Source organism: Octopus bimaculoides, chromosome 3 (genome assembly GCF_046866305.1).
Source record: "Octopus bimaculoides isolate indiv1 chromosome 3, ASM4686630v1, whole genome shotgun sequence".
Lineage (NCBI taxonomy): Eukaryota > Metazoa > Mollusca > Cephalopoda > Octopoda > Octopodidae > Octopus > Octopus bimaculoides.
In genome coordinates this window covers 19,290,101-19,317,282 of record NC_142930.1, presented here as the reverse complement: position 1 = coordinate 19,317,282, position 27,182 = coordinate 19,290,101, and the positions used below count along the sequence as shown (strand labels likewise).

Genomic DNA, 27,182 nt, shown 5'->3' with positions numbered 1-27,182 from the left:
TTCAGGCGACCTAGAGAAACGACAAATACAGGTCAACGGACAGGTAATGTCCTGAACAGAAGATAATGGCCAACAAAATCTATGTATTTGTGTTAAAAACGAGCGTCCATTGATGAGAAGGTTCCTATGAGAGCTCTAATAAGGCAATGAACTTTTGCATTTTGGCAAAATACACAACTCCTGGCTCATAGATGAACATTTCTGTTCATATTTCACCAAATGAAATATGAGTTACGATGCAGTAACTCCCGGTGAGGATAAATTGTGAAGAGCAAAAAAAATAATAGTAATAATAATAATAATAATAATAATAATAGGACTGCTATGACTCCTCTGGAAGGAATATGTAAATAAAGAAGAAGAGTTCCATAGGGTTCACCGACGATAAGTCCTCAGCCCCCTCTTATTCATTATAGTCCTCCAGGCAATAACAGAGGAATTCAAGACAGACTGCTCCTAGAGCTCCTCTATGCTGATGACCTTGTTCTAATAGCCGAATCACTGCCAGAACTAGAGACGAAGTTTAGGGTGTGGAAGCAAGGTCTAGAATCGAAGGGCCTTAGGGTTAACCTAGCAAAAACCAAAGTCTTGGTAAGTAAGAAGGCTGTCAAATCACACCCGCTTCAGGTAGATGGCCCTGCTCGATCTGTAGAAAAGGTGTAGGTAGAAACTCCATACGATGTACCCGGTGTAAGCTATGGACACATAAATGGCGCAGCAATATCAAAGGAATGTTAACCAGGAAGGTAGTCTTTGAGTGTGGCAGATGCACAGGGGCAATAAACACTGAAGACGTACAGAAAACAGATTCCCTCACATGCCAGGGAGAAAAACTAGAAGCAGTTAATAGCTTCTGCTACCTAGGCGACCAAGTCTGTAGTTGGGTGGGGTTGCTCTGAGAGTAAAGCGGCTAGAATAAGAATAGCCTGGGCAAAGTTCAGGGAGCTCCTACCTTTGCTGGCAACTAAGGGCCTCTCGCTCAGAATGAAAGGTAGACAGTATGATGCATGTATGCGAACTGCCATGCTACACTGCAGTGAAACATGGGCCATGAATGCTGAGGACATGCGTAGGATTGAAAGAAATGAAGCTAGTATTATCCGCTAGATGTGTAATGTCAGTGTGCATACACAACAGAGTGTAAGTGCCTTGAGAGAAAAGTTGGGCATAAGAAGGAAAAAAATGTGGTGAGCAAGAGAGACGACTGCGCTGGTATGGTTATGTGTTACATATGGATGAGGACAGGTGTGTGAGCAAGTGTCACTCCCTAACTGTGGAAGGAACCTGTGGAAGAGGTAGACTCAGGGAGACATGGGATGAGGTGTTGAAGCATGACCTTCAAACATTGGGCCTCATAGAAGCAATGACAGAAGACCGAGACCTTTGGAAGACATGCTGTAATTGAGAAGATCCGGCAACTAAGGTGAGATCGCAGCCATGGCCGATGCCAGAGTAGCATGTCCGGCCCATTTAAGAGTACCATTGATGCGTCGGGCGATATGATATTCTTGAGAAGACCTGTTGAGTCAAGTAAAGCCAAAATCGTAGCTGTGGCCAGTGCCCCCTAACTGGCTCCAGGTCAGGTGGCATGTAAAATGCATCATCTGAACGTGACCGATGACAGTACTCCCTAACTGGCTCTTGTGCTGGTAGCATGTAAAAAGCACCATCCGAACGTGGCCGATGCCAGTACCTCCTGACTGGCTCCCGTGCCAGTGGCACATAAAAAGCACTATCCGAACGTGATCGACGCCAGGCCCACCGGGAATGGTTGGTGTTAGGAAGGGCAGCCAGCTGTAGAAATATTGCCAGACCAGATTGGGCCTTGGTTCAGCCGGCGGCTCTCCAGACCTCAGTCAAACTGTCCAATCCATGCCAGCATGGAAAACGGACGTTAAACGATGATGATGATTATATATATATATATATATATATATATATATATATATAACAATTTCAGCGTGGAAGGTGTTTATAAGCCATTTAAAATAACACTCAAAATCCGTTAGATTCACTTCAACATTTAAATTTAATTTGTCAAAATATTTTCGTCGCTTTGAGACCGCGACCTGTTCTGTCAGTGAACAGGTCGCGGTCTCAAAGCGACGAAAATATTTTGACAAATTAAATTTAAATGTTGAAGTGAATCTAACGGATTTTGAGTGTTATTTTAAATGGCTTATAAACACCTTCCACGCTGCAATTGTTTTCGTTCCAGCACACGATCTCAGATCAGGTCACTTGCTATGCAAATGCATCTCCGTAATATATATATATATATATATATATATATATATATATATATATATATATATAGGTATATTAAATTCAAATTACGACAAACGTAAATAAACAAACGAAGTTTGCCTTTAGAAGCGTTGAGATGTCTTTTAGAAAGTTAAAGAAGTGATTTTAAATTTAGATATATATATATATATATACACACACAAATATATATATACATGTGTGTGTGTGTGTGTGTGTGTGTGTGTGTGTGTGTGTGTGTGTGTTTGGAATATATTGTCAAAACAATTTCCATTATTTCTTTTTTTTTTTATCTCCTTTCTATGGAGAGGATATGGTCAGTGGTTAAGGATGGTCATTCAAAGGATTTAGAAGGAATTATTTTTCATTTCCTTTGTGTGTGCGTGTTATTTTTGTTCTCTGGAAATGTTTTGTATATTGTGGTGGGTGTGTATATGTGTGTGTGAGTGTGTTTGTTTTTTTGGGGGGAGGGGGATGTTTTGTTTGTGTGTGTGTGTATGTGTGTGTGATAGATCCTTATTTATTAATAGTGGGTGTTTAGATATTTAGCTGTGGTTTAAATTTGTTACTCTTTTACTTGTTTCAGTCATTTGACTGTGGCCATGCTGGAGCACCGCCTTTAGTCGAGCAAATCGACCCCGGGACTTATTCTTTGTAAGCCTAGTACTTATTCTATCGGTCTCTTTTGCCGAACCGCTAAGTTACGGGGACGTAAACACACCAGCATCGGTTGTCAAGCGATGTTGGGGGGGACAAACACAGACACACAAACATATACACACACATACATATATATATACATATATACGACGGGCTTCTTTCAGATTCCGTCTACCAAATCCACTCACAAGGCTTTGGTCGGTTCGAGGCAATAGTAGAAGACACTTGCCCAAGGTGCCACACAGTGGGACTGAACCCCGAACCATGTGGTTGGTAAGCAAGCTACTTACCACACAGCCACTCCTGCGCCTGTTAGTAAATTTAACAAATTTAAATCACGGATCTTTCTGATTTGGCGGACACCATTTGTTTTCTAACGAAACACTTTCAAACTTGGGACGCTGGTAGAATGTGTCATATAAAACCTCTTTTATTCTTAGTGTTGTTGAGAAAAAGTTTATATTTTTAAAGTTATTTCGTGTTAAAGTTGTCGTATGTCGGTAATTTCAACCAATCACTGACGTCTATTGAGGTGAATACAATTACTGCTGTGGTTTGTCAACGACACGTTGTGGCGGTGTAATGAGATCTTTTCCCTTGAATAAAATTACTGCCGTTGTTTGTCAACAACAACTATCGGCGGTACTGTTATTTATGACATCGTTCGTGCGTTTGTATTGGTTTTAGCTTTGGGGTTTTAGGGTTAGGGTTAGGGTTTTATGGTTAGGGTTTTAGGGTTAGGGTTAGGGTTATGAGCATTTTTGCCAAATTTGGTGAAAATCTGTTCAATACACCGCCACAAAACTTTTCGCCAAATTTGGCAAAAATGCTCATAACCCTAACCCTAACCCTAAAACCCTAACCCTAAAACCCGAACCCTAACTCTAAAACCCTAAAGCTAAAACCAGTACAAACGCACGAACAATGTCATAAATAACAGTACCGCCGATAGTTGTTGTTGACAAACAACGGCAGTAATTTTATTCAAGGGAAAAGATCCCAACAATTTGTCTAACCTCATTTCCAGGAAGGAAAGGACCTTAACTCATACAAAAGGAGAACATATTTATATCAGTTCCCCTATCTCCGCTTACTTTCTTTTTCACGTTCTACTTGTCGCTGTGTACGCTCACGTACGTGTGTGCGTGTGTGTGTGTGCATGCGTTCATTAAAAAGATAGAGAAGGGTGAGAGAAAGAGAAAGGGAAGAAAGGCGAAAAGAATAAGGGAGGGAGAAGAGGAAATAGATGAGGAAAGAAGAAAAGGGGAAAATCCGTATGTGGAAATGAGTCTTCGTGCGTTACTTGTGTACCTAAGAGGCGAAAAAGAACGGTGACAGGATGACGGAGAGGAAGAAAGAAATAACGAGTCAAATTTTAACATAACGGAACAAGAACAAAAAACTAAAGAGTTCAAACAGATAAAAAGAGAGATATGAGTATGCGAGAAATAACATATTCTTAGATAGTCTTCTTTCGCTACATTTTCCCATTTGATATTATTTATTAATTTAGAAAAGAAAAAAATTATTTTTTTAAACTTGCTACGAATCTTGTTAAATTGCTTTCAATTACTACTAGTATTTCAAATTTTCACCAGATTTGTTTTTTCAAGTTTTCTACAATGATGTAATTCCTAGAAAAGATTATGAAAGCAATTTTTATCATCAGCGCGCAAAAATTGCATTTTTTTAAAAAGTAATCTGGTAAAAATCTGAAATACTTTAAGTGGTTGGTAGAAATTTAACAAGGTCCCTAGCTACTATAGTCAACAACGTTAGGATTGAACTAGCTTCAGCAAGTATTCATTCCAGGGACGCAACTTGGACAGTAAAGTGTTATGTGTCACTTCTGTGAGTTCTCCACGTCAGATTATGAAAACAGCCAATGGCAGGCAACCACGTGAGTCTGGTAGCCAATACATACATACGGTTGTATACACACATTCATGAGAAGAGCATTTCCACCCGGCTGAAGAAAAAAAATCCCGTCATTCTTAACAAGACCAGTACTTCAACTGTTTGCGAATTTTTGTTTTTCTTTTCTTTCTTGTTAAATTCTTAAAATTATGGAGGCTTTGCCTCTTTCCTGTAAGTAGTCATTTTGTTAAACCATTGATTATTCCTTATCTATATTTCAATGTCTCTCTGCGATATGTGTGTATCTATGTATGCATGCTTATATATATATATATATATATATATTGTATATAGTGAGCGGCAAGTTTTCGGCGAACCGTATCATCTTTCAAATTCTGATACTTTGGAGTCGTTTCTGTCATATCTGTTTGATACTAGTGCGAAATGTATGACTGCTTTAGTTCCTTCTTACTTAACTCTTTTCCTTACTCCTTTAATAGCTGAAGGTTGATAAATGACCAATGGGCTTTGAAATTCAGCGAAATGCACATTTTATTCCTAGATGTAAATATTAAACTGATCATAACAGACATTTTTCTAATTCTTACTGACATATATACTTTCGATCTTTATATTTATGCATTGTGTGATTAATTACATCTAATTCAACTTTCGCCCTTTATCATAGTCGTTTCTATAAAGCGATTTAGTCGCTTAACTTTTAATTAAGACGATTGATTACTGCTAACTATAGGATAGTTCTTAAAACATGTTAGAATGTATCTAGGCATACAAACTTCGTGTGAATTTAGTTAACTGTTTGGTAACCCCATTCTCTTGGTTCTTAACCATTTTCTAAGTGAAAACGCTGTCATTCAAACATCTGCTAACCAATTTGTTCGACGCTACGCTGTTTATTGTCTTTTTTAAAACATTGTGATAATTTCTTTCTCCAAAATCCATGTTATCACCCTTTACTGTTTAATTTATTGTTATGAAATAAATTTGAATATTCTGGGGGTTTGCTAAACTTCTTGTTTCTTCTTCGTATATAAGATATCAAAAGTTTTACTTTTTGAAATTATTTTACCTCTGATTTTTTACTATGTCAAATCTAATTTTAAATATTTCAGTTATATATTGTAACAGAAGTTGTCTTAACTTTTTATAATTTATTTGAAATTATATTTTGATTCATCTTTCTGAGTTTAAAACCTTTCAGTTTGATGTACTTGTTATATACTAATTTAAAGACAAGTTTCTACGCCTCCCCACAGAAGCTCATCGGAAATTAAAAGTAACCTGTCCACATACCGACTTTCCGACTCGGTTTCGATTTCCGGTTATTTCCATTACGCCTATTTTGTTCACGTCCTCTAGAAAACATGAACACCCTACAGTCTCATATTTTGCCTTGAAGTATCTAGCTCCTGCAAGAATTTTTGTAGTATTTGCGGACTTCATGTGTTTAGCAATGTGATGATCGTTATATATCATTACCTTTTCTTGTGAAACTGTCAAACCAGTGAAGGATTGTCTAGAGTAAGTCACCCAGGTAGAAATAGTAACCAAATCTTCCTCTAACTTCACACTACCATCTAAAAAAGAAAAATTTGTGACATGCAGTCCGAGATGCGCTGTTTGACAAAAAAAAAGGTCTTGAGGTTTAAATGCTTTCTGTATTAGGTTTGCTTGATCAGGACTGACTTATGGCTAAACAACTTTTGTCATAAACCTTTTTTCTGTTCTTGGATCCACGTTATATGAATACTTTTCTCAAATGCAAGAATGCACCAGCACATTTTCTCGTTACTATAAAGCATGCGTTTTGTGAGTTTTAGGTGGACTTTGTAGTTTGAAGTATGGGACCTAAGCTAAATATTAAAATATTCGCAGTGACAAAAATATGTTTTGTGTTAAGTTACCTTTAATATTTATATATGATCAAATCGAGAGCATGAAGGTAACTTATCAAAGAATAAGTCCTGGGGTCGATTTGCCCGACTAAAGGCGGTGATCCAGCATGGCCGCAGTCAAATGACTGAAACAAGTAAAAGAGTATAAATTAATATTACTGAAAATGTTACCGGTCCCTGGCACATTGGTAAAAAACTGCCGATATACCACATCAGATAGTTTGAGAAGCACTGCTCTAAATCACATTATATAATGTGTCCATTATGTTGTTTAATGGAGAATTAGCTGCTATTTCTTGCAGGTTGAGTGACCATAGGCATTACTGTTTCTAGTATAGGATTGAGCCTAGTATTGTGGTTAATAAATTCTTGTACCTGTGAAGTTGCATCACTCCCTGAAGTAAAATGACATCACCAAGAACTATAAGCCACAGAGGTTGGACAAACCCATGTTGCTTTCACCAAATTGATCAGCCAAGTCATTAACCTCTTTTCAGATCAGTTGAACCAATTATGTGCCAAATCATTTTCTTTTTATCCCTAGCACTTGTTGGTAAGCTTTCACATAACTTTACAAGTCCATTAATTTTTGATAAAATGATTAGTAAGAGGAAAGGTGTTTAGCTGTGAAAACTACTTTACATCCATTCTATCCATACTATGTGGAAATGTTCAACAGTTATACTCCTAACAACCTTAATGTATATTATAAATCTTCATCTTTAACATCCATTTTTCTGTGTTTGCATGATCACAGAATGTTAGGACAGATTTTCTCCAACTAGTTGTCCTTCCCATCACCAAACCTTACCTGTTTCCAGCCACATATTTTTTTCTTGGCCAGACCTGTTTTTCAGTAAGATTAAATCAACACTGCTTGTATGATGGTGACACTGGTTAATAATCATCATGTGATGACAAGACAGGGTACACACAAGCATCAAGCTTCCTGCAGTTTCCATCTATCAGATTCACTCACGAGCCTTTGGTTAGCCAAGTGCTATTCAAGAAGATATTTCACCAAGTTGCCATGCAGTGGGACTAAACTTGAAACCACATAGTTGGGAAGCAAGTTTCATAAGCACAATATTTCTCCACTTGCATATGAAAATTAATACTTTTCTGTTTAATATGTTTTGGGTTATTTAAGTTTCTTTATAATTCTATATGCTTTATTTCATTTAACTGTTATGAACAGATATCCAATAATCTGGATGTATTATACACTTTAGACTTGTGCCCTGTCACAAGGAAGAAGCATTTGTTTTATCTGTTTAGCCTTTCATGGCTAAGTCAACAACTTATTTCCTGGAGAGGTCATTGAGGTGTATTGAAATACAATCACTTAAGAATGGTGGAAATTATCTACATCACCCTGTTAGAAATTCTTACTGCTTTATAATGTTTCTGGCATTAACTCATATTTAATCATTTCAAAAACACTTACATTCAAGGAACCTTCACTCTAAAGTAGTTTTTAAGTTCCAGTTGCATGATTCGTCTGCTGTGTTAATGATAATACTGGTAAATTATTTTGTCTTTTACACAGCCTTTATTTTTCTGACATATTTTCTGAGGCTAAACAATGGACAGTAATAATGTAGAGAATTTGGAATTCCCTTATAATTGTCTTTGACTCTAAGCAAAGATGCAGTCCTGTTAGCCTTGTTGATCTCATTGTTTATACTGTCCATTCTTATTTCTCAGTTGAGATTAATCCCTTTTGAGAAAAACTTTTTAATTCCTACAAATATGCTATTCTCCAAAATCCTTCCAACAACATACATGTTAGGGAAGAGTGCTTTTATTTAGTATGTATGAAATTATTAAATCCTTTTTAGATTCATTGTCAAATGGTCATAGCTGCTTAGAACTTGATTGAAGTAAGATGGTAACCAGCTATGCTCCAATGCTCACTAAACTGAGGATACTTTCTCCTTTAAACTCTTCACTTGGTATGTTGTTGGCACTCCGTTGCTTACGATATCGAGGGTTCCAATTGATCCGATCAACGGAACAGCCTGCTCGTGAAATTAACGTGCAAGTGGCTGAGCACTGCACAGACACGTGTACCCGTAACGTAGTTCTCGGGGATATTCAGCGTGACACAGAGTGTGACAAGGCTGACCCTTTGAATTACAGGCACAACAGAAACAGGAAGTGAGAGAGAGAAAGTTGTGGCGAAAGAGTACAGCAGGGTTCAACACCATCCCCTGCCGGAGCCTCGTGGAGCTTTAGGTGTTTTCGCTCAATAAACACTCACAGTGCCCAGTCTGGGAATCGAAACCGCGATACTATGACCGCGAGTGCGCTGCCCTAACACTGGGCCATTGCGCCTTGACACTTGCTATGACATTAGTTAAAAGGTATTTGTTATAAAGAGAAACTAGAATACAAGAAAAAAATGAAAATTTGTTGTTAATTAGTATCCTTAACTTAGTGCTTTTGTTATTTGCTGGAACAGCGTACTCATTAGACTTCATTTTTAATAATTACTTTATTCTGAAACAAAAACTATTAATCACCTAGTAATACCATCTGCCAGTAAAACTATTCAGTATCGTTGATCAAACTATACAAATGCCATTGATCAAAGTATAAACCTGAGAGTAATCAAATTTACAAAAAATTGACTTTGTAAGATTTATGATTCGTGTTGATACAATTATAATTAAAAGTACTGCAGATAAACCTTTTCATATATTACATTGTGTCCATTGGCACTCATGCTACAGTGTGTTTGTGTGCCATGTAATGGTTGTCTGGCCACACATTCAATCAACAGTTAACTTGTACACCAATGTAATTCTTCCTGGAAGAAGTGATGAAGTGGAATTCAAGTGATTGGGACATAACTAGTGTCCCAGTTTTGGTTCAATAGAGCCAAGATTGTTCTTATTGTATCTGTGAAGTCAATGGGGAATAAAGAAAAATTTTGGAACTGTGTGCCAAACAGGCAGGTGTATAATGAGGTAGTACTCACAAGAGGTCATTTTGTGAACAGTACAATTATGGTGAGTTTCATACATAATTATTGTTGATGAATCAAAGATACTTAACAATGTTGATTCTTTCACCTTCCTTCTCTCTCAATGAATGAAATGGCTTTGCTTTTTTTTTATTTTAGGTTTCCTACTGCTGTTCTTTGGAGCTGCTGTCTATTCCAACCCTATAGAACTTACACCGGACAATTTTCAATCAAAAGTAGTAAACAGTGATTCTCTTTGGATTGTTATGTTCTATGCACCATGGTATGATCACTTTATTTCATTCACTTATAAGTTTTCTCACATTTAAAACATTAGACAAAAGCCTACAGCATTTATTACATTCCGTTTCATTACAGTTCAGGGTCAGTAGAAGTTTTTGCCAAAATCACCATCTTTTACACTCTTAGAGATTATGTCAGTGTGTATCTCGTAACTCAAATGAAAATTCTTACCCAAAACGTCAGTCTCTACTTCATCTCACGACATTTTATTTTTGATGGAGATGATACTAGTACAGATCCATCACTAACTTACTAATTATTGTGACTGTCCTTATTTACTTTACAACTCTCAGTTGGGTTTGGGTTCATAGAAATAGTCTAAATCAACTTTGGAAGAAGCATTTGGGTCTGTAATCCTCACAAATAACATGACTCAGTAATCTAATCACATAGACAAACTAAAAGATTATATTACAGACTCATCCATCTCATAAAATATGTTTAAGATTTGAATTATTTCAAGGGCATTTATTTCTGTAATCAAAATGTTGTATCAGTTTTATCCATGATCTGGGCATGGTGTCTAATATTGATTTCAAATTTTGGCACAAGGCCAGAAATTTCAAGAGAGGAGGTTTGTCGATTACTTCAGCCCCAGTGCTCAACTGGTATTTTATCAACCCTGAAAGGATAAAAAGCAAAGTCAACCCCAACAGCATTCCATTCCATTCTATTCCATTCTTCTTCATTCAGTTTTAAGACCACTTAAAGTAGTAATGGCTTTGTCTAGTGCTGTTATGATACAGCCAATCTGAACAATCACGCGAGAGATGCCCCAAATTTATCAAGAACTTCTGTAGTAAACACCTGTGGCATAGGCACCAATATAGTCATATGAAAGTTGGCACATTGAAAGCTTGTTTATGCAGCAAGCTGCACATAAGAATGTGTTTATTTATTGCACCAGACATAATGTTGTTTTGTAGTTTTAATTATATACTATAACAAAATACAACTAAACTCTTGTATTTTACTTTTTTATTTCATTGCTAATAACTTAGCTTTTAACATCTCAACTGTCAAATATATAATAGTAAAATATTGATTTTTTTTTAAAACTATTTATTATAAGTATTTGTTTTACAGTAGTTACATTTGCAGCTGTTAAAAATTCTATTTTTCATGTCATTTGGTATGAGATTATAGCATTAGTTTTTTGTGTTTTCCCTCATTTTAGCATAAACTAAATGAGATTTCATTTTCATTTAAACCTAGTTTTCTTGACATCAACAATGTTTCTTTAACCCATTGCATTTCAGGAGACATTGCAAACCTTGTAGTGATTCATAGAAATATACTTCTATGGTTTCCTGCTCCCAGCTCATGGAAGGGTTTGAAACATTGCTATTAAAGTATCTCATAAACTTAATACCATTTCATGTATTAGCTAAGGGAGCTTCTACATAGTCATTTGACCAGCTAAATGTAACAGCCATATCTCCTAAATTACACTCTATCTTAAAACAGTGGAGTGTAATTTGACAATTCTTAAGATTCCACAATCTTCAAAACAGAAAGGATGCATCTAGATAGTCATAACAGGAATATCTCTGATGGTATGGCTGCTCAGACAATTCTACTATAGGCACAAGGCTCTGGAAGGATGAATGGCAAAGTCAACCTCAGCAGAACTTGAACTCAGAACATAAAGACGGGTGAAATGCCGCTAAGCATTTTGTCTGGACTACTAACGATTCTGCCAGCTTGCTTGCCTTCAGAAGCTACCTTCTCAAGTAATGCAGACTCATAAGGGCTGGTTTCCATGGTGTATAAATTCCCCACCTGGACGGGACACCAGTCCGTCAAAGGAATACTCATTTTTGCCAGCAGAGTGAACTGAAACAACATGAAATGAAATGTTTTGCTCAAGAACACAATGTGTCACCTGGTCCAGGATTCAAAATCATAATTTTATAATCATGAGTCCAACACCTTAACCACTAAGCCATACACCTCCACACAATTCTACTAATAATAATAATGTTTGTTTTTGGTTAATCTTTTTTTAGGTGTGGACATTGCCAATCCTTTAAACCTGAATTCGCTAAAGCTGCTGAAATTTTAAAGGTAAGCATATTTGGCATTAGAAAAAGCATCCAGCCATAGAAACTTTACCAAGTCAGACTGGAATTTGGTGCAACTCTCCAGCTTACCTGTTCTACTCTAACCCATGCTAGCAGGAAAAAGCAGACGTTAAATGATGATGATAATGCATACCAAACAATCTATAATATACGTATATACGCTAAACATACAGACACAGGTACATGGCTACAGATATATAGGCAAGACAAAAATATATACAAATGCATATATATGAAAACACACACACAAAATCTCCTGGTGTGTGCTTGTACAAGTTGTTACAGATAAAAGAAAGAAAAGGAAAAAATCAGAATAAGTTGTGGGGAGAAGAAAAAGAAATAGCAGGTCATCCCATAAGTTCTGTCCAAATTTTAAATAAAGAAAACACGTGATTAAATGTTAAATTTAATTGAAATTTAATCATCAATGTACTTTACTTGATTATCTGAGTTCCTTCCATCTATTTACAAGCTTTTTAATCCCATCAATGTAAAACTCTTTTGGTTTCAAAGTGAAGAACTATGAAATGTCAGTTTCGACCTCCTCCTGGCTTGCGAAAGTTATGTCCCACAAATGATTCTGTAAACTACGAAACAAATGGTAGTCGGGAGAATAAGGTGGATGAGGAATTTTTTCCCAACCAAGCTCTTCAATCTTCAGTGATATGATCTTTGCTGTGTGGGGTTGTGCATTGTCCTGATGAAACATCACTCCTTTTTGATTCACTAAAACGGGTCTTTCTTTCTCCAAAGCTTGGTTCAAACGCTCTAATTGCTGACAGTAGACTTGAGCATTGATTGTTGCATTAGGTGGTAACAATTCAAAGTGAATTACTCCTTTGCAATCCCATCAGATAGAGAAGAACCTTTTTTCCATGAAGTTCCCTTCTCGGTTGTGGTTGAGCTTTTCCCTTTTACCAAGCCACTGTTTACGACGTTTAACATTTTGATAGAAGATCCATTTTTCGTCACCAGTCACAAGTCTATCCAAAAAGGGTGAAATGAGTTCACGAGAATGGAGAGAAGAGCAGATGTCAACTCGGGATTTGCAGTTGCTTTCAGACAATCTATGAAGCACCCATTTTCCAAGCTTAGGAACATTTCCAAGTTGTTGAAGATGTCAATGAACAGTTGTATGGTTTGAACTAAGCTTTATTGCAAATTCTTCAACTGATAATGCAGGATTTTCTTCAAGTAATGCCTCAAGGAGCTTATCAAACTCAACTGGATGTCCTGTTCGATCTTCATCTTCAAGGCTGAAATCTCCACTTCTGAATTTTGCAAACCATCTTCTGCAAGTTCTTTCATTCAAGCATTCTTTCCCATAAACTGAGTGTATGTTTCGAGTCCCTTCGGCTGCAGAGTTTCCTTTTTTGTATTCATAAAGCATTATTTGCCATAAATGCTCTTTGGATATTTCCATGTTAGAAAGGGTTTTAATCAAAGAAGTTTTAATTTTATTATTCTGTAAAATAATATTTAATTAGTTTAAATGTACATGCATAAAAATAATTTTTAATTCCATTAGACATTCTACAATACTATTAAATTTCATTCAATTTTAAAAAGGGTAAAATCGGACAGAACCTATGGGATGACTTGATACATGAAAGAGAAACGGAAAATTAGAGAGGGAAAGGGAAAAAATAGAGGTAGAGAGAGTGAAATGATGGCATTCAAAAAGTATCTAACAAAGGTTAGATACTTCATTCAACTTGCAAAACATACACATATAAAAATGCACACATAAATTTACATGTATGTCTACATAAATACAAACATACAAATATGCTGCTTTTTAATAAAGCATATTACTCCACCTTGTTTCGCATTTATGTGCTTACTCAAGCATGTATGTATATATACATATATATACTTCTAATATAAGGATAAAAGTTTTCAAAAAAATTCTATCAGTGGCCAACATATTAAAATACCTTTCAAGTTGGAAATATAAACAATTATAAATAAGGGCAAAAGAAAAATTTTCCTATGCTGAAAAATAGACCTTAAACCACATACAATATTTTTCACCATAAATACACAGCCTGCTGAATCAAGGAAAGCAAGCTAACAGAAATTTCATCATCATTTAACATTCACCTGCTGCCTAGATTTTTACATATAGAGAAAGAGTTGAAAAAAATATCTTGACATCATGTGCTAATTGTAAACATATGTCACTGTTGAAAAAATTGACTGGACTAAAGTAAAATATTCTCTTGCTCAGAAAGAGTTCCTAGCTGTAGATCTAGCTCAATGAAATTTATCTGACCCGTGTACATATAAAAAAAAGATGATGTTAATTTAAGGTAGTGTACTATCATAGAAAAATGTTACCATTATTATAGCGATTCAAAGTCATTAATGAACCTTGCTCAATGACACATATAAATAACTCTCTGCCTTTTCTTCAAAATTAGTTACACCAGTTATTTTGGTCAATATATGTAACTGACTTCTGGTTCTGTCATCTGATTCTGCGCTTGTAACTGAGAAGATGACTAACATTTAGTTTTCTCATAATGCACACACTTAATTCTGGGGTTTAGGAGTTCTTGAAAAAGTTCATATTATATACAAATGAATAACAGAAAATTTAGGAAATAAGTAACTTAACTTATTCCTTAATTGAGATAAGAACTTGTTCATGTTAGCATGCTCTATCATTGTTAAAACAGCTATCATTATATCTCTTATTTTGATGTATTGAATCTCTTCAATCTGTGTTTTGTTTGCCTACTCCTTCACCACCACCACCAACCCCCACCCACCCCACCACCCCGCATAAGTTTCTTAGTTGTAGAACCTGTTTTTGAGAAAAGCAACAGGCTTTGCTCAAGGATGTGTATAGATAGCTCTATTTATCTTTTATTTGATATTAACATGTTTTGAGCAAAAGTTGTGTTTACAATATGACTCATGTGATCATTGCTTGATTCATCAGAAATGTGTTCTGGAAGTAAAGGTAGCAATAACAGTACCCAAAGTCCATCAGTACTGTAATGTTCTGATATCACTGAGATTTTTCACTCCTCAAGTTGAGCTCCATATTACAATTTAATCAAATATTCATCAGTTACACAATGCATTTGCAGCCTACAGGACTGAAATTGTAGCTGTACATGATATCTATTATAGGAAGTTGGGTGGTTTACAGTGTTGGTAACAGGATATAAATCAGTAGGTGACTACTTATAGTTGCCTAGTTGTGATTTTTGTACTATTAAGATGATTGATTGCAGTGGTGGTGGGCAGGGGTCTTTCAGAGGAGTGTGGAAAATAGTGTTCTCAGATACTATTAATTTATATTATAAGTATATGACTCTCTAAGGTTTATTCTTTATATATGTCTGAAAATAAATTTTAATGCTGTGTGTGTGTGTGTTTTTTTTTTTTTTTTTTTCTATTAAGGGTATTGTGAAACTTGGGCAACTTGATGCTGATGCTCACCGAGGAATGGCTGGGGAATATGGTATCCAAGGTTTCCCCACTATTAAAGTGTTTGGGCAGCATAAATCTAAGCCAGAAGATTATCAAGGTTTGTGTTTTTAAGAAACATTTTTTTAATATTATTTAAACTGCAGATGTCACCTACCTCTAGTAACATTTTTGATATCCACCTGCCACCAGAAACCCATCTTTCCCTCTCTAGTTCAAAACTTTCGGTTTATCAATGACGATGTTGACACAGGGACAAGTAGATTAGATGAAATTGACTTGGAGACAAGTAGATGTAAGCATAAAGCATTTAAACTGGCTATATCTCACCCAAATATTCTACCTGTTATATGTTCAAGCTGGCTGGATCCAACCTCTCACACCTAACATACAATGTCATTCTGAATATGGATAATCACATCAGTGAAATGTTGAAGACATGAGATAATGCATGGTTTTAATTCAAAACTTTGCGAATAAATCTACATTACATTTGACAGTGATTTGAATGCTAAAAGAATTAACAGCTGCTGTCTATGGGAATTCTTGTATACTGATGACTCCAGACACGGTAAAACCTAAAAGTAAATTTATTACAGACTAAAACTGTGTTAAACATGAAAGAAAAGTCTCTTGACTGAAGGCAAATCTCTTAAATCAAGTAAATGTATTCAATGTGAACTATAGATGCACAACACAAAGCATAGTGGGATGGTAAGCAGTCTGATAAAAAAGGGAAACTTCATATGTAACAGATGCATAGCAGCAGTCAGTTATAAGACTACTTGTGAAATGGATTCTTTCATATGCTTGGAAACATCTCTAGAAGTAGTTAATAGTCTTTGTTACCAAAATGGTGTAATCAGTAGTGGAGATGGCTCTTCTGAAAGTATAGTAATCTGAATAAGAACAGCTGGAAAAAGTTAAGATGCTGTGACATTTACTGGTATGGGTTTCTCTATGAAAGTAAAGGGTAGATTGATGCTTATATACAAAGTGCAATACTGCTGCATAGAAGCACTGTGGACATTCAATACAGCAGATTTGCAAAGGCTAGAAAGAAATGAGCCAGGCACTTGCTGCTGAGTGTGTAATGTTCATGTGCACAAAGAACTGAGAAAAAAATATATGAGGAATCAAATGTGTACAAGAGAGAAGACTCCTCTGGTACAGCATGTGATTGACACGAAAGATGTCGGCTGTATAAAGAAGTGCCAAGTGCCCCAAATTGGTGGAGTCCATGGTAGAGGGGAGACAAAGTAGTGACAACTAATCTCCTGAAGGAGTTGACTAAGGATCATGGCGAGTGGTGATATGTCATGCTAAAGATGATGCACCTGTAGTAACGCCGTGCGCATGCGTGGAATTCAACAACCAAGCTTTCCCGCTTCATTCTGCCTCTTTCTTGCTGGCCAGTGATTGAGCATGGACGTGTTTAGCTGTCTCTCTCCATCTTTCGAACTTACGCTAGACAGCTGGCTTACATCTACATACCAACGTCCCAACAACCATGCTCACACACACAGAAGACATAACAGTAAACAAGAGCTAAAGATGTATATATATTCCACCTTAAATAAATGTTGTTTAAGTTGATAGTCTGGAGTTCAGCGTTCCGTTATATTCTTAATATTATATAGGAAAGTCAGGTATACATCTAATGATGTATAACCCACTTTCCTATACACCTATCTGCACAGACGTTGCCAAACGGATGTTAAAAATGTTGAGGATGGGGAAAAAGAGATAAAGGAAAAGCAGAAGAAGAAAGGCTATTGGGTACCATAGGGATGAAGGATGGGTGAGAGAGGCTTGAAAGAAGAGGGTCTGTAGAGACGGGAGAAGAGCACGCAAAGAAAATTATATCTTAAATATGTGCAAATATTGTTTTTTTATTTAGTTTGGTATATTTATATGCACAGTTAGGAAGGGCATCCAGCTGTAGAAACTCTGCCAAATCAGACTGGAGCCTGGTGTAGCCATCTGGTTCACCAGTCCTCAGTCAAATCGTCCAACCCATACTAGCATGGAAAGCGGACGTTAAAAGACGACTACAGTATTTTAGTCATGTTAGAAGGCCAATGAAAGGTAACCTAGATGGTCATGTAAAGAGAGCCAATGTAAAAATGACATTTGAAGTGATATGTAAGGTAATAATAGGGGTAAAAAAAAAAGCATCCCTTTAAGAACAGCAATGCATGTATCTGAGAAATAATTTAAACTACCCATAGTTTTAGATTTTCTTGTGTAATTAGTTGTCACATGAGTAGGCCACTTGTTTGCGTAATAGTTCATTTATAAACTTGATAATGTGCTTATGATATCAGAAAATATTTATGGTTTGTCTTTGAAGGTGGTCGAACTGCAAATAGTGTTGTAGAAGCTGCCAAGAAATATCTGTCTAATATGATATCTCAACGAACACGTGGTGGCGGTGGTGGCAGTAGCAGTGGTGGTGGCAGCAGTGGTGGACATAAGGTTTGTATTTATTGAAATAATCTTTGTTGGTTTTGGCTTGATTTTGTTTACAGTATTTAAAATTAAAATTAGGAGTAATCTATTTCTGGAACTTTCTTACAGTGTTTCAAAATAAACTAAATTCTAAGATGTTTGAAATGCAATCTTTTCAATTTTTTAAATGTAATTAGAAAGCAATTTTGGTCTTTGTAACCAAAAACTGTCCTTGAATTGCTTGTGCTACATTCCTAATAATTTCTCTCTCTCTGGACCTTCCTTTAATTGCAACCAGATTTTGCAGGGTAAAAAAGATAGAAACAGAAAGTGAGATATCAACTGTCTCACACAGCCCTTGCCACTGATTAAAACGAAATAAGTATTTTCATAAGACACACAACCACATATTTATAGGAGAGAAATAAGGTTGTTGTTAAAACATCTCTGAAAAGCACTCTCATAATGAATTTTTATGTAGAGATCAAATATCAAAATAATTTCTCTGAATAGACTTTAACCATTTAAGCCATTTAGATTTTGTGGTTACGGGAAAATCTTATGTATAGTCTAATTACCATATTTAAAATTTATCTTTTTGTGTTTTATATATTTAACAACTAAAATGTTTCAGTCATATAGTTAAAGTGTAACTTGAAGCAGCTGTTAATTAATTAAGCAAATTTATCATCATGTAAACTACAATACGTAACTAATTGTTCAGATTTCATAATTTAATGATTAAAACTGAAGCTAATTTTTTTGTTACTGGTCGCTAGATTATGTTTTCTTTTACATATCTTGCATTAAATGTTTGCTATTTGACTTTATATAACTATTATCCATCAAAGTGTCATTATCATTTGATTAATGAAGCAGGAGATGGTTATGATTAATTTTCATGCTTTGCAGCTGCAATTCAAAACCAGGTTATCGACTCTATATTCCAAAACTTTACATCTTTATGCTATCCATAACATTACTTTCCTCATATTAAAGGTCTCAGTTGCTTGTAAATTCTTCATTGCATGAAGAAATATTGTTTCAAATTGAAGTTTTGTGTAAAACAATTCAGTTTACATTGAACTGAGTTACTGTTCTCCTTAGATAAGTGTATCTAATTGAAATCTGTGTACTCCTTGTTCTTATCAATAATATCACCTGTGTTGGAGATGTTAAACTGTTACAATAAACATCATAAACTATCACTTGTGTCTACTCTTAACCCAAGAAGCATTTCACTGGTTACTTACACAAGTTTCACTTCACATCCAAAATCTAACACAAATGATCAGATCACTTCAATCAATATTTTTGTCAGTTCTGTATGGCTGGGAGTAGCCAAACAATGAATAAGGAACTATATGAACAGCAGAGCAAATAATAACATTTTTGGCCTTTTATGTTCAAGCCCCAATGGGATTTGAATTTTGCCCTCAAGGTAGAGAAGTACCCATAACACAATGAAGACAGTACAATTCATTGTGAAAATTAGTTTATTTAAGCAAAAGGATATATCTTTACTGGATCTTGGTATAAACGGTTTTATTTATTTCTCTCATTTCAGACAGGCAGTGCTGATGATGTTATTGAGCTTACAGATTCCAACTTTGAAGAGATGGTATTGAAGAGTGATGATATGTGGCTGGTTGAGTTCTTTGCTCCTTGGTGTGGCCATTGCAAGAATCTTGCACCTCAGTGGCAAAGTGCAGCTACTGAATTGAAAGGCAAAGTTAAGTTAGGTGCTCTCGATGCTACTGTCCACACATTAACTTCTGAGAAATATGGTGTAAGTGTTTAATTTTTATATCCTCTATTCATCTTCTGTTGTAGCAAGGGATAGTCAAATGATGAACATCCGAGAAACCAGCTTTCCACATGCTAGTCTATTAAAACCTTTTAACCATGAGATCATTTGTGCTTAGTCTTGCTAGTTAATGAGACACTACCATTTAGTTTTTCAATGCTTACTACAATAAACTTTATTTCCTCATGCTACTTGTAAACAATTCAGTGTCTAGAATGCATCAGCTGAAAATTGTTTTTGTTATTGAGAAACATATATTTTCTCATTACTTGGCTTCTTATCAAGTAATTGACTAATTTATGTTGTTTTTGGTTTATATGAAGTGTATGTTTTTTAAGAATATAGTGATTGCGTAATTGTATTATTATAATGACTATAGTGCACCTGACCTAGGTACATTACTATTGCTCTAGTTTGTCTGAATTTGAACAAATTTGTCTCTAATCATAAATGTGTGTTTCTTTTTCTTTCAGATCCGTGGTTTCCCAACAATTAAGTTCTTCCCAGCTGGTGTGAAAGATGGTTCTGCTCAAGAATATGATGGTGGCCGGACATCTAGTGATATAGTTGCTTGGTCATTGGAAAAAGTAGCTGAGAATGTCCCTGCACCACCAGTCAATGAGGTAAGCTCACTTTATTTTCTAGCATATATTGAATGATTTATGTTTGCAACTTGGAAGTTAGGAATGCATGACAAAATATTTAACTACTAACAGTTGACAATTACTTTATCTAAAAACCTGTTGATTTAAGCATATTGTTTATTTGAAACGTGCTGCAAGAAAATCAATTTATAATACTTCAAAATTGTTTTTGTCAATCAGGTTCACTGTATTGAACTTACAAACTTTATAGTTCGATTTTTGTAAATCTTCTAAATTTATATTTTCTTTAATAGAAACTTGCTATGAGGTTTAAAGAACTTATTTTTTTTAATACAAGCTTTATTCAAAAAAAGGCTGTTCTTTATTAAATAATTGAGAGTGACTTGGGTATCTAATATTTTTTTAATACTAATATTATGTGTTGTCTTCAGGTAATTACTGCCAGTGTGCTCAAAGATGCTTGTGAGAAAAGCCAGCTGTGTGTAATTTCCATCTTACCAGTCATCTATGATTGCCAGTCAGAGTGTAGAAACAATTTTATTTCCATAGTGGAAAAAATGTCAGAAAAATACAAGCGAAATCTTTGGGGGTAATTTTTTTTTTTTTTTTTTCCCTCTAACTTTGATATGTGTAATGTCTCTAATCTCTCTAACCTTTCTTGCTATGTTAGTTTCTTCAATGCATAACATCTATGGGGAGGAAAAGACTGAGTTCACACAAACAAAACATTCCTTTTGATCAGCAGTGCATAATTCAAAATTTCATTTCCCTGTCTTGAATTAAAATAGACTGGATTTGTCGCCTTTTATTTTCACCTGTTAGTCGGAAGTTTTGTGTGGTTTTACACTCTTGAGAAAATATTTTAAGTTTTGAGATTTTATATAAATGTAACTTCTTGAGAAAATTTTGCAGTATGTTTTGTCAAAACATTATTAATTACAATCATTGTTATAGTGTTAATGATTTGGGATGACAGACAAAATACTTTGTACTTAAAACTTCATCTCTGTTTTCTGAGTTCAAATCCTGCTGGGCTTCAGATGATTTCATTCTTCTAGAATTGATAAAATAACTACCATTCTAATTATATTATTGATATAATGAATTTATACCCTCTCCCCAAATTCAAACACTCTGCCTCTTAGCAGAACATTTTACATATCTAAAAAAAATGCAATAATCTCTGTGAATCTTTTCAATGTATGCTGGCGTAGAAAGCCTATGCTTCAAATTAATCTTGCTTTTCTAATGATAATTTTTTACTTATTTAACATCTGAATTTTTCCTGTACTCATAACAGTAATTTTGAACTATATTTCTCCTCTTCACTTCTCTTAATTTTAATCCTCTTTTTTATTTTCTCTTTCAGATGGGTTTGGGCTGAAGCTGGATCCCAACCCCAGTTAGAAGAAGCATTTGGTATTGGAGGGTTTGGCTACCCTGTGAGTAATTTGACTTATTATTTCAACATCAACTTTTGATTAAAATCTCTTTCAAAACTCTTGTGTGGAAAAATATACATTAACGCATTATACCACCAAAAAATTCGTAGACCTATCAATTGCATTCAAGATGTCAACAGCTTACTTTTGATAAATGAAATCTTTGTATTAACTATGAATAGAGTACATGCAAGATAAACACTGCTAAGCATCAGCTGCTTGTGATGACAGTGGAAGATAACCATGTTAAAGGAAGATCATGAATGCAGATCTGGGAATGTTAGTGCATGTTATCAAAATAATACAGTTTGCATGTCAATTTAAAGAGTTAGGCAAAACGGTATTTGCTACAAGTTAATTTATCTAAAAGTAAAGTTATTGATAAAACATTGCTGGGTAAAATTTATACATGTTTAGACGTTTGTTTTCAGGCAATGGTTGCTTTGAACTATCGTAGTATGAAATATTCTCCACTTAAAGGATCATTCTCAGCATCAGGGTTGAATGAATTTTTCAGGTAAGTTGAAACCAATTTATTTTGGGTGAGATGGATTTTGTTGATATAATTATACATCGTATCAGTGTGGAAATCTGAGCTTGTAGGTTTTTAATTATCCAGATCAGCTACAAAGTACATTGCTCGTTTTCAATAGAAATAAAGGAGAAATATAATAGTCAGTAATGGGGGGTGGGGGTCTTTTTTGTTATTTTAAAATTTATTTTGTGTTACTATGTGAACAAGTTAGCATCATGCAAAGTGTAATAAAAACTAATTTGGACATTTACACTACACTAGTTACAGTCAGACTCATGTCTTAACATTTCTTAAGCTTTTTTTCCTCCCCTGCTGATGTTTAATGATGTTTTACAGAGACTTGCTGTATGGAAAGTCTTCAACTGTTCCACTTCGAAATGCCAAACTACCTGAAATTTTGAATATTGATGCATGGGATGGGCAAGACAAAGAAGTATGTATATCATTTCTGTTTTATTCCATAATTATATTGTTACCTCAAGTTTGAAATATTTTTAGATAAAATGTCCTAGTTTAAATGCAGTTGGCTTAATAAAATATACATTAGTTGGAAAATGAAGTAAGTATTTAGAAATTTATACTTTGTGTTGTATTCTCTCAGCAAATAAAAAGCAAGATATTAAACTTATGTGTAAAATTAAAAAGATCTTGTATATGGTGCAAGTAAGTTACTGCCTAGAATCACCCTACCATTAGTGAGTACTATAAGTATAAGGTAATAGGTAACAGTGTGTGTAACATGTATGTATACACAAACCTTGAACAATGTTGGCTTGCATTCGTCTATTAATTATTGAGGCAGTGAGGTTGCAGGATCATTAGCACACTAGATCAAATGCTTAGCAACATATGTTCTGGTTTCAAATTTTGCTGAGTTTGATTTTCATTCTCTTGGGGTCAATGGAGTAAGTATTGGTTGAACACTGGGGTTGATGTTGTTGACTAAGCCCTTCACCAAAATTTCAGGTCGAAGGGCAACCAGCTGTAGAAACTCTGCCAAATCAGATTGGAGCCTGGTGTATCCACTTGGTTCACCAGTCCTCAGTCAAATCGTCCAACCCATGCTAGCATGGAAAGCAGACGTTAAATGATGATGATGATGATGTGCCTATAGTAGAACATATTGTTGTGAATATAGCTAACAATCAGATTGTCATATTACACTTAAAAATGTTTTTAAAGTTAATAATTTAGAGATAAGACTAAAAACTGTACAAATGCATCTGCTGCTCCCTTTGTCTCCAGTACCCATGTAAGATTTTCTAATGCTGAACTGGGTAAGGTGTTTAGCATAGAGTATGGAAATTGCATAGTAATATGCATGAGTGAGCTATGTGGCCTTAATTTGAAGAGGTCTTGATCAGCTAGCTGGTTCAGAAAAGGCCATTATTGAAGTGAGATGAGATGGATGTAAAGGTATATCTGTAGGCTAAAAATTAAGATTATCTTTTCTTTTGTGGCATTTCCTTTTTTTTTTTTTTTTTTTTTTTTGAGAAGTGTTGAGATTATCTGTCCCTCTTTTTGAAGCCGAGATAATTTCAAATCAATCAAAAATCTGTATTATGCTATGTATTTGCTGTCTGTTTTGTACGTTATGCTTATGCCAAGAGAGGTAATAACACGAATATAAGAAAGATGGATCTATTTTAAAACGGGGGCCACATTTTTCATTAATGTTTTACATAGTGTTTTTGGTACGGAAAGACTTTCAAACTTCGTATACTTATCTATTTTGTGTTATAGAACAGAAAAATATTTTTGTATTCGAATTTATTTCATGTAAAAAATTGTCTTATTTAGATAATTTCAACCAATCACTGACAAGTATTCAGTTGTTTATATTTACTCCTTTGGCTGATTAAGCGATGTAAAGCGTATTTAATCTCCATACTTTCATTTTATTTGCTTTTTTCATTTTAAATTTGCTTTAACCCTAACCTTAGGGTTAGGGTTAATTGTTTCAGAATCGTTTGTTTATGTAGTCGGCACTTAATGTATATCGGCTGAATGGACGTCTGATTGGTTGAAATTACAGAAATACAACTTTAACATGGAATAACTGATGGATTTCTTTTTTTTTTAAGAAGACTAAGAGAAAAAGATGTTTTATATGACACATTCTACCAGTGTTGCAAGTTTCAAAGTGTTTCGTTAATGAAAAATGTGGCCCCCGTTTTAAAAAAGATCCAGAAAGATTTCTATTCTGCATTTGTGAGTTGAAATCACAGGCACAGTCAAAATGTTTAACATAGTGAAACAATGTCATGAAAATTTATAAAATTATGCATTTAAAGATATATTGATTGATAGTTACATTAAAGTGAAATAACTTTAGTAAATAGCTGTGGATGTTACTTTTATCGTTCTCCTGTTCCAGACCAAAAGCTGTAGCTATGCTTGGGCACTGCGATAATTTTTTTTTTTTTTAAATACTTCACAGTATTATGAGAGTAGACAGATACAGAGGGGAATGCAGACATGGTAGTTAATTAGCTAGGTAGCTACATTGGCGAATTTACAGATATGCTGATAGATATATCAATAGATATGGAACTGAACTGAAATGAAAATAAATTGGTATATAACTTTCATTTAGCCTTGGTGGTTGGACAGTAAAAGATGTAGTTTTATAATTTCCCTTATCCTTCGATTTAGCTTGCAATGAGCACTTCTTAATACTGTCCATATATTGTGAAGTATACTTAAAAACATACTTTATAAGAAAATTTCTTTCTCTCTCTCTCTCTCTATCTATATATATATATATATATATATATAGATAGATGGAGAGAGTATACAGAAATGTTTTATTTTAATTCATCTTTTATTTCCTTAAACTATAAAGCACACATCTGTGAAACATTAAAAAAGGGAAATAATTGGAACCTAAGTTTATTTTGATTAAATGACAGGATTTCAAAAGAATCTTTTGAAATTCCTTGTGTTTAATATAGCATATATTCAAATATGCTGACTTACACTGGAATTTCCACAGGTCCTGCTAGTTTTAAATGATTATCTAGTGTAAGAAAAGAAGTTTTAATACCCTTAAAACCAATTAAGAAATTTATCCTGAAGTAAAGGTTTTATAAGCAAGATTTCAATGGAATTGTTAAATCAGTTGGGTATTAAAATCGTGAGTTTAAGTCACAAGACTTTGATCTCTCACATTACTGGCTCAGGCCATATATGGCTGTTTAACAAGGGTCTGATACAACAGTAGATAAGTCAATCTTGATCTAGCAACTAAGTTTGTTGTTGGCACTCTGTCGCTTACGACGTCAAGGGTTCCAGTTGATCCGATCAATGGAACAGCCTGCTCGTGAAATTAACGTGCAAGTGGCTGAGCACTCCACAGACACAGGTACTCTTAACGTAGTTCTCGGGGATATTCAGCGTGACACAGTGTGACAAGGCTGACAGAAAATAAGAGTGAGAGAAGGTTGTGGTGGAAGAGTACAGCAGGGTTCGCCACCATCCCCTGCTGGAGCCTCGTGGAGCTTTATGTGCTTTCGCTCAATAAACACTCACAACGCCCAGTCTGGGAATCGAAGCCGCGAGTCCGCTGCCCTAACCACTGGGCCATTGCGCCTCCAGCAACTAAGTATCTAAATTTTTTAATTAATATGTTAGTTTTTTTGAAAAGCACATTTCTTGTTTGTTTTGTTTTCTTTGAATACATCTTTGTATTTCTTTCTTTTACAGCTTCCTCAAGAAGAAGACATTGATTTAAGTGATGTAGAATTAGATGATCTTGACAGCAAGCCCAAATCTGAACTATGAATTGTCAGCCAGCTATTTTTCCTTAAAGGAGTTGCAGGGCAGATTTGATGATCTCTTTTAAAACAGCTCTAGTGCCAAGACTGGTTTTCAATGCTGTTTTGCTTCAAACAACACCAAATGGTCGTGTATATTTTTAATTACATTTTCATCTTAAAAATATACAAACCAAAGAAATAGCTCAATCCTCTGCCTTTTCCTTCTGTTTGAGAGTAATTATAATCTGAAATTTTCCTTAGAAAATGGCTGAAAGCTGTTAATTTTCTTGACAAAATTTTTATCTATTATAATGTGGTTGTTATTATTTCTAATTTTAACAAGCAATATTCTACATCAGATCTAAGACTACATGGGCATTTACATAAGGCAGACTGAAGAAAACCTTTTTTATTGTTTTTCTTTATTCTTTACCTTATTGATCTGCCTTGATAGCTATCTCTGTAACTCTTCCTTGCAACCAGTTTCAAGACATTCAGCATCATCTTGTTTTCTGACCACTAATGTTTGTGTCCTTATGTGTATTGTTTTCTATACATATATGTATGTATATAGTGTGTCATTTGTTAGTTTTTGTTTTGTTTTTTTTTCCCCCATTCAGTGTTTACATCATTTTTTTTTTTTTTTTGTGTCCAGTTGTCTTAAAATTCTGTATAGATCTGATGTGCTGGCTCAGTTGCCAACAATATCATTTCAGCCTGGACTTCAACAAACCTCGTATCAAGTGCTATGTACTTGCTCATTTACTGAATAAATTTGGTATAAAAAACCTATTCTTTCTTTGATAACTCTGTCTTTGTGTTTATTATTTCCTAATAAAATCATTGCCAACTTAGCTTATAAAAACAACTATCATAAAACGAAAGGCAATCATCTTTGAAATTTTCACAATCTTTACATTACTAATGCCCTCTGGAAAAGCTTAAACATCACAACTTCCCTTACTGCCTCTCCACTCATCCTAAAATATAACACTTTTATTCTACAAAGGTGAAATATTAAGCTAGATAACTGACAAATAAAAGTTAATATATTAAACTAAATTCATTACTGTATAACAGTTTTTCTTAA

The 27,182-nt window shown here is 34.8% G+C and overlaps 1 protein-coding gene across 1 annotated transcript; it reads left to right on the top strand.

Moving 5' to 3' along the window:
- Nucleotides 1-4,915: 4,915 nt before the first annotated feature.
- On the top strand, nt 4,916-26,899 carry LOC106876676 (protein disulfide-isomerase A6 homolog). Its single transcript, XM_014925310.3, has 12 exons — nt 4,916-5,013; nt 9,826-9,949; nt 11,979-12,036; nt 15,468-15,594; nt 17,848-17,972; nt 19,513-19,734; nt 20,226-20,375; nt 20,789-20,946; nt 21,727-21,799; nt 22,231-22,316; nt 22,671-22,767; nt 26,040-26,899. Exons 1-12 carry the CDS (start codon nt 4,992-4,994, stop codon nt 26,115-26,117), a joined length of 1,320 nt encoding a protein of 439 aa, XP_014780796.1. The 5' UTR covers nt 4,916-4,991; the 3' UTR covers nt 26,118-26,899.
- The last annotated feature ends 283 nt before the right edge of the window (nt 26,900-27,182 follow it).

Bases quoted from the DNA above. Each gene is read 5' to 3' on its own strand.
- LOC106876676 (XM_014925310.3), top strand. From the start codon at position 4,992: ATGGAGGCTTTGCCTCTTTCCT. The intron at 12,037-15,467 runs GTAAGCATATTT...TTTTCTATTAAG, and splicing joins AAGCTGCTGAAATTTTAAAG to GGTATTGTGAAACTTGGGCA. The intron at 17,973-19,512 runs GTTTGTATTTAT...CTCTCATTTCAG, and splicing joins GCAGCAGTGGTGGACATAAG to ACAGGCAGTGCTGATGATGT.